The sequence below is a fragment of the Hordeum vulgare genome, chromosome 2H, assembly GCF_904849725.1.
Source record: "Hordeum vulgare subsp. vulgare chromosome 2H, MorexV3_pseudomolecules_assembly, whole genome shotgun sequence".
NCBI lineage: Eukaryota > Viridiplantae > Streptophyta > Magnoliopsida > Poales > Poaceae > Hordeum > Hordeum vulgare.
Window position 1 is genome coordinate 641991288 of NC_058519.1, and position 8580 is coordinate 641999867.

Below are 8580 nucleotides of genomic sequence, written 5' to 3' on the forward strand. Positions count from 1 at the left end.
AAACTGTGATGTTTGGGTGAGCAGACTATATTGGGCCTGTGCCATTGGAATGGTAATAGGCATGAAAGAAAGGAATGAAGGAGCCTGCAAAGCAAGCACATGAGTGCTCACCTTCGTGGTACAAATTTATATGCACGGAATGAGCCGATTAAACGTCAAAATCATGCCATCATGTATATGTAACCTATCTGAACTCAAGAACCAGAAATCCAACACATGAGAGATCCAATTGTCAAACAACAAAAGTGAGATGGTGGAGCGAGAAGGGAGAGAGACGTGGAGTGATTTATTCATAAGTTCGGCCATTGGCCAATATCAACACGGTACGGTTTATACAACAAAATCCTGATCCTCATGATGTGGTGGTGCAATATGTATGGACACACCAGTATAGGCATTTGTGGGTGCCTAGTGCTCTGAAATCTAAATTATTGATCAATGAACACAAACAAAGTATATTACAGATGTACATGTACACTAGTACGTGGTTAACATGGCCGAATAGGCCATGCTCTGTTAAGTATGATTGCATATATCATTGACCACCCTGCTCCATTTGTGTGTCTGCTACTTACCGCGGATCCTTGTTAACCTTCAAACAAGTCTAAAACATGATTCTCTATGTCGTCAAGAGTGTACTTTACGTGCTTCTCCATATGGAAGCCCGGCCTTGGCCTTCGTAAATGTGCGCGGTAAGCGGGGAAGACATGCTGCAATATAACTAACCGTAAGTGTTGTCTAAGTTGAGGGTTGGGCACTTTCCATGTCGTTTGGACCCTGCTTATTTCCCCGAGTGCCGAATTGAATTTCTTCATGCTTTTTTTCACCGAGTTAGTACTTCGTATCTCATATGGTAACTCTCTTGGCACAGCTTGATCACTCAACTGAAACAAAGCTCCAGTCCATGATGCTCGAAGGTAAGCTGTTGCATACTGTTCCACTCTTATGACAAATTGTTGGCGGTTCTGATCATCCCACATGGACATACTCAGATCGGAAGACCCTGAGCCTTTAAGCACATGCATTGCATTATTCATCAGGAAAATGTACCTCAGGCGCTCATCCTTGTAAGATTCAGCTTTCTCCTCAACCTTCACCTGCAAACGTGCGAGCAGCATGAGCACATAGCGTTCCCAAGGACTCTTAGTTATCTCTTTGTCCTCCTTCTCCACAGTGAGTAATAATATAAGATCGATCATGTCACTGTACTCATTAAGTTGTTCAACAAAACCCACGACATGTTGTGTCAATGGCAGGATATCTCCATCAAGTACTGTATTTTGCCATGGTTTGAGGTTAGAACATACATTCAGAAACTCCAGAAGGAGACTTGATGCTTCTTTCCCAAGCTTATCGAGAAGCATACTGGCCTGCTCACTAATCACACCCTTGGCCTCACCAGACATGAGGTTATTTATAGTTGGTTGAAGCTTTAACAATTCTTCATGCATCTGTAGAAGCAGGGGCACTTTATGATGTTGCTGGTCATTCACTTTGACATTGGCCATCATACTTCCAAATGTGAGTAATTCTCCAGTACACCGTGTGGTGGCTCTGGCAAAACAATCTTCCTCCACCTTACGATCACATCCGAATATCTGAGCGCAAGAATTGCGTTCTTCAGGGAGGATTGTGCTGACAAAGACTTTGAGTGCTTGGATCCACATTTTCTGATTCTTCTCATAAAGCTGCATGCTGCATGCACCGTTAGCAGTTGCTGCTGCTGGGTTGTCGTAGCTTTTTTGCTCAATCTGAACATCGAGCAGAGAAAGGCATCGCATTAACATGTTGTGGCGTGTTTCTCCGTAAGCGCGACACATGTTTGGTGCATGGCCAGCAAGGATCATAAGCTCAGCAATCTCCTTTAGCAAGATTGAAGCTTCAGGGTCAATCAGATACATGTGTACTTTCTCCATCCACACAAGACCTCTGCTATATCCAGTACCATAACTTCGGCTCTCACCATTAGGACTTGTGGAAAATGAGGAGAAGCTGAGATCTTCCAAGTTGGGGATTGATGAAAATGAGAAGGATCGCATAAAGGGGGCAATGCACTCGTGCAGTGATTCTTGGAGACTGCTAGGGGGGTGTAAATATGTGCCCGAACTAAGAACTTGGTGGAAGTCGTCCTCAAGGTGTACAATGGCAGCCTGCAGGGGAACGAAGCGGTTAATTCAAGTACTTCCTGCATAACTCGCACATAACCAAATTTTGCTGAATTGGCATAGTTTTATCAGCATCAAGATAAAAATGTGGTAGATTAGTTTCTAGGGAAATATTTCATTAGTGAGTTTGTGGAATTGAAATTTTTTATCTGACTGATTACATATATGTTGCGGACACCTCCAATAGTATCCGAGCAAACATTAGCCTCCTTTAAGAGGCATGGGAGATTTAGTCGTAGGTTCTTTTATGTACAGCCGTTACTGCTCTTGCAAACGGATCCCCCCTAAATCTGTCCTTGTAAAGATTTTTCTCCCCCTACTTAATGAAAAAGCAGAGCACCTACTATTGTCTTTACAAAAAAGATTATATACATGTTGTCAAAGAAGTCAATATGAACATGACTTTGTCATATGTTTAAGTCATAATATCTGCTGATAGCACTGGAAGTATTTAAATCAACCATATAGATTGAAGAACATGTATGTTATTAACAGAACAGAGAATTCTAGTTATCAACCCGTTAGATTGAAGAGCATGTAGGTTATAACGTAACATAGAATTCTAGTTATGGAGATGCTTCAGTGTGCAGGGGCATCTTGCGCTCCGGTTCACGCACTCAGGTCCTGGCTGGTATCTTTGAAAGCTCAAACAAAATCTGGAGGAAAATATGAGATAGATAATATTGTCATATAACAAAAATACATTTTTCTTGAGCTATTTTTTATTTTTATTTGATCATTGTGACATCATAGTTTTATGCTGTGCTCATGTGCTATTTTTTTCTTCTCAGATTTACTGTCCCCGTCCCACGAATTCTATTCAAGATTGATATGTTTGAGAGATGCGTCTCTCCATTTCTGTAATTTTCTCATACAACACAACATTTGTTGAAACCAGAATACTACACCCAATTCTGAACTTTCTACCTTCAGAAGCTACACTCGATTTGCCAAATTGAGCGTCAGATATATTAATGAATAATGAATAATGAATAATGATACTCCTACAAGAATCTGAATCTACTACCAGAAGTGAGGCTGCACGGCTAGCCTTACCTGTAAGGCATGGAGGCAGCCACCTGAGCCGAGGGAGATGAGGTCCTTGACCGCCGCTGAAAGACCAGCCGAGTAGGACACGCCGTGGCTGTCCTCGACGGCCGCGCCCCGAGATGCCCACCTCCTTACGACCTCATCGGCGACTTCCAACCTCCGGAGGCCGAGCTCGCGGCAACGGAGTCGTCGGTTCCCGGCGGCTTGCAGTGGCAGCGTTACAGATTTTCGACTGGAGACAAAGCAAGTCGCAAGAAGCGCGTGCACTAGTCAAAGTCAACACTGGGAGAGACGTGGGCAGACTTTGCGGGTTTGCAGCTACCGGAACCATACCTGCCCATACCTGACCAAACGAACCGGCCCGCCATAATCGTGCTAGACACGACACGACACGCCTGGACTCGATTATTAAACGGGCCGTGCCGTGCCGGCCCGCGTGCCAGGCAACCAGGCCCAAGCGCAGCATGTCCTTTAATCGGACCGGCCCGCTGGCCTGCTAGGATTTTAATATTTTAGGCCGTTATTTGGGTTGATTTTAGCCCGTTCGACTATTATTTGGGTCGGTTTTGACATTTTGGACTGTTTTTTGATTAATATTAACTTGTTGAGCTTTATTTTCATCTCATTTATATATCTCATATATATAAATAAATAAAAATAAAAAATAAAAAAGTTAAACGGGCCGTGTCGTGCCGGCCCGCATGCCCAGCCTCCAGGCTCAAGCACGACCCAAGGCGTGCCGCGTGCCTGGCACGACCCGTTTAATTCATGTCGGGCCCGTCTCGTGTCGTGCCTGGCCAGTAGGCTGTCAGGCCGGCCCGACTAGAACGGCCCGTTTGGCCAGATCTGAACCTACCCAAACGGCCCGGGACGACACGACCCGTCCAGACATCAATATTAGCCGGGTCGTACCATGTCGGAAAATCCCTATTTAACGCGCGTTGCGTCAAAATACCGTAGCTTCGCATAGGAAGATCGAGCGGTCGTTAGGATTGAGCCGACCCGTTTAACCGTCTCAGTGTTTCCGGTTTTGGGAACCTTTTGTACTTGTTTTTTTCCGGTTTTCAAATCTTTCTAGAAGATTTTCTAAACCGGTTTTTTTTTCTGTTTTATTTATTCTTTTTTTGTTTTGTTTCAAAATTGTTCTGGATTTTTAAAAAATGTTAAATGTTTTAGAATTTGAAAAAATGTTCCGTACTTTGGAAAATGTTCGGAATTTGAAGAAATGTTCCAGAATGTAAAAAATGTTTCGGAGTTTAAAAAATGTTCTGGAATTTGAAAAAATGTTTTAGAAATTGTAAAAATGTTCCGGTATTTGAAAAAACAATCTGGAATTTGAAAAAATGTTCTGGAAATTGAAAAATGTCCCGGAATTTGACCAATGTTGTGGAATTTCAAAAAATGTTCCGGAATTTTAGAATAATTTCCGGAATATGAAAAACGTCTACAAATTTTAAAAAATGCTCCGTATTTGAAAAAATGTTTTGGTATTTGGAAAATGTTCCAGAATTTAAACAAATGTTCCGAATTTGAAAAAATGTTTCAGAATTTGAAACTTTTCCGAATTTTTTAAAAATGTTACAGAATTTGAAAACGGTTTTGCACATATTTTCTAAAAAGTTTTTTTTTTGTTCTCATAATTCAAAAAATGTTTGTGCTTAAAAAATGTGTTTGTACTTTCAAATTTGTTTGGGATTTTTCAAAATTGTTCTCATTTTTCAAAATTTTGTTGTCAAGATTCAAAAAATGTTCATGCTTCCAAATTTATTAACGTTTTCTGAAAATTGTTTTTTTAATTCGAAAAATGTTTTTGCTTTAAATAAAAAACAAAGGAAAAAGGAAAAAAAATGAAACAAAAAATATAAAAATAACAGTGAAGGAAAAAGGTAACAGAAAAAAGAAATAAAACTGGGCCAACCCATTAGGGGCGCCCCCTATGCGGCGCTGGAGCTCCCTCCCGCAATGAGCGGCAGGTAGGAGCTCCCTTGTTGTGGTAGGTTCAACCTAGCGAATTTCTATATCGCAGTGACATAAGGGGACAAGATGCGCCTTTGTGTTGCTGCTACTAAAGCTAAAATGATGGGTTTTATTCATACTGCTTGAATTACTTTGTATACATCATGTCATTGTTCGCCATGCAGTACTATATTTTAGTTAATACTCTAGTTGCTGCTGGATAGCGGTTGGTGAGTGGAGTAATAGTAATAGGTGTAGGAAGAAGTCAGCCTTTTTGTTTATCGACGTGATGCCTATATACACATGATCATTGTTGTGAATATCGCGTAACTGCCCGCTTTTCTGTCAATTGCCCAACAGTAATTTGTTTACCCATCGTGTGGTATTTTTCATGAGAGTTGCCATTAAGGAAAGCTATGCCTCCCGGGTCTATTCGCAACATATTGATAAAACCTTCAATACCTTGCTACCATTTACTTGTTTTTATTTTATCTTGGTATCTACAATTAAACAACACAAGAGGATTGGCAACCCTCTTGCCTGCTTTGGGTGCAAGTTGTTTGTTCTTTTGTGTGTAGCCGTTCGAGACGGTTGTGTTTGATATTCCTATTGGTTCGATAAATCGTGGTTTCATAACTGAGGGAAATACTTACCCACATTATGTTACATTATGTTGTGATAACCCGTTCCTCTTCACGAAAAACCCAACGCAGATCACAAGTATCATATATCAAGCATACCTACATTGCTCTAATCAATGCCTATGTAAGAAGCATATCAAGCAAATGTATATTGTTACAATCAATGAACAATATACATTCATAGCTAGCTAGTTTCTTAATTAATTATTACAAAGTTAGCTCTATAGAGATACCTGCAAGTACTTATTATTGGCGCAAAAAAATGCAGCACAGTCCCGACATAGTCTAAGCCATTGGATATCCCCTCCTCTAGTGACGGGGTCACCTTTCTTGAGTCGATTCGTGTGCACTCACCCCCCCACACACACATTTCGGACGATACTCTCGATGACTATGACAACAAGAGCATTGCGGGTTAGGAAGAGCACACCACCGACTCGGAGTTGGTGTATCCCGGGTCAAAGGAGGAGCACACCGCCGCTGTCTCCGCTGCCGACGATGATCATTCCACCGCCGCTACCGATGATGATGAGTTTGCCGTCACGACCGCCGATGAGTTGTGATTGCATTCTTTATATTTTTCCGAAAAGGAGGATGACCCTCGACCTCTGCATCACATGATTCACACAACCATTTTATTAATCAAAGTACCATGTATCGAACAAAGTTCCATATAATCCTAGAACAACGCTTAAAAAGTTGTCACAACCGGCAAAAATAGGGTAAGTTGACTAAACGCCCATCATATTGTTGGATCACCATCCAAACTGGTTGTAAGTATCCTATGCGAATGTCTCCCAGTGGTTGCACCCAATATTCATTAGCTCTCCGTGATCCGCATGGTTGAGTAACGACCATGTACGGATCCAAACAGACACCCTGAAGATGACATGCATTTTTTTGTGATTGTTTGTCTGTTAAAGGCGACATCATTTCAACAAACCGATATGGCCTAAAGTAGTGCACACACTCCTACTCGAATAAGTGCCGCTGTCTTAGGCTCTACCTCATTAACCATGTCCCAATAGGCTAGATAAGTTGCTGGGAGGAGAAACATTAAAGGATGCATGAATGGTACGTCATAATAACTTGGCTAGGGGGCATTGGAGAAAAATGGGTTGTATTGATTCGTCACGGTTAGAAAAGCAACACTGTTTACTTTCCTCCAAACACGCTTTGTCAAGTTATCATTCGTAAGAATCACCCCCGTATGCACGAACCACATGCATATCTTTATTCAATGGCACCTTGGTTTTCCCAATATGAAGTGACCTTGGGATAAGACCGGTGTCACTAGTAGAAAAAGGGCATTTAGCCTCGGTTCGGTTGGGCCATTAGTCCCGGTTCACGAACCGGGACTAATCAATCGGACTAATGCTAGCCCCGGTTCGGCCCCGAACCGGGGCTAATGGCCTTCCACGTGGCGGGGCTGGGAGCGAGGGGGAGGGGTATTAGTCCCGGTTCGTATTACGAACCGGGGCTATTTCTTCGTTGTTTTTTAGAGCAACTTTTGGATTTAGGGTTTTGCACTAAATTGGATGGGGTTTAGGGTTTTGCTGCCCCTATTTTCCCATATATTTGTTTTGGGCATTTATTAATTTTTGTTTTGCACTAAATTGGATTGCACATACACAACAATAAAGGAACAACTATATTGCACATCGTCACGAATATATTACACCATCTCATCTGTCGTGCTTTGTCGAACGTACTTACAAAATGTAGACACGAGTTACATGCACATATATGCATCGTTTTTACACTATATCATTTTGTATCTTTTCCATCAAATGGCAATAGTATTCTCCCTTGGGATCTAGGACCTCTGCATCAAAGAATCCGGCAATTTTCTCTTGAATTTCTCGTACACGTTCCTGTGGTAGAAGACCGCCCCGCAACCGTTCGGTCTAATTTAAAGAATGGGTCAATATATATATATATCAATGAAACCGAACACAATTCATGGTAATAAAATAAAGTTGTGAGTATTGTTTATCGTACTTCGATTTTTTTGATGTTCCGGGTTTTGCCCTTCTCATGGGTCGTTTGGCGAATGAACTCGCAAACATAATATCCACATAAATTGTTCCCGTGTTTCTGTCTCAAGCACTTTACGAGAACAGAGTTCAATCAAAAACATAATCAAGAATTATAATGGTATTGATGTTGCAAATATGCCCTAGAGGCAATAATAAAATGGTTATTATCATATTTCCTTGTTCATGATAATCGTCTATTGTTCATGCTATAATTGTATTAACAGGAAACAGTAATACATGTGTGAATAAATAGATCATAATGTGTCCCTAGCAAGCCTCTAGTTGGCTAGCTCGTTGATCAATAGATGATCATGGTTTCCTAATCATGGGCATTAGATGCCATTGATAACGGGATCACATCATTGGGATCACATCATTGGGAGAATGATGTGATGGACAAGACCCAATCCTAAGCATAGCATTAGATCATATTGTTCGTATGTAAAGCTTTTCTAATGTCAAGTGTCTTTTCCTTCGACCGTGAGATTGTGCAACTCCCGGATACCATATGAGTGCTTTGGGTGTATCAAACGTCACAACGTAACTGGGTGACTATAAAGGTGCACTACGGGTACCTCTGAAAGTGTCTGTTGGGTTGGTGCAAATCGAGATCGGGATTTGTCACTCCGTGTGACGGAGAGGTATCTCTGGGCCCACTCGGTAGAACATCATCACTAGCTCAATGTGACTAAAGAGTTAGTCACACGATGACGTGCTACAGAACGAGTA

The 8580-nt window shown here is 41.6% G+C and overlaps 1 protein-coding gene across 1 annotated transcript; it reads right to left on the bottom strand.

The window, feature by feature from the left end:
* Window positions 1-535: 535 nt before the first annotated feature.
* On the bottom strand, window positions 536-3414 carry LOC123431143 (exocyst complex component EXO70A1-like). The gene is made up of 2 exons (XM_045114978.1): window positions 3222-3414; window positions 536-2150 (listed from the first exon to the last, which is right to left on the bottom strand). Exon 2 carries the CDS (start codon window positions 2037-2039, stop codon window positions 588-590), a length of 1452 nt encoding a protein of 483 aa, XP_044970913.1. The 5' UTR covers window positions 2040-2150; window positions 3222-3414; the 3' UTR covers window positions 536-587.
* Window positions 3415-8580: the final 5166 nt, after the last annotated feature.

What these genes read in the sequence shown, in the direction of transcription:
- LOC123431143 (XM_045114978.1), bottom strand. Translation starts at nt 2,039, where the DNA reads ATGCGATCCTTCTCATTTTCATCAATCCCCAACTTGGAAGATCTCAGC.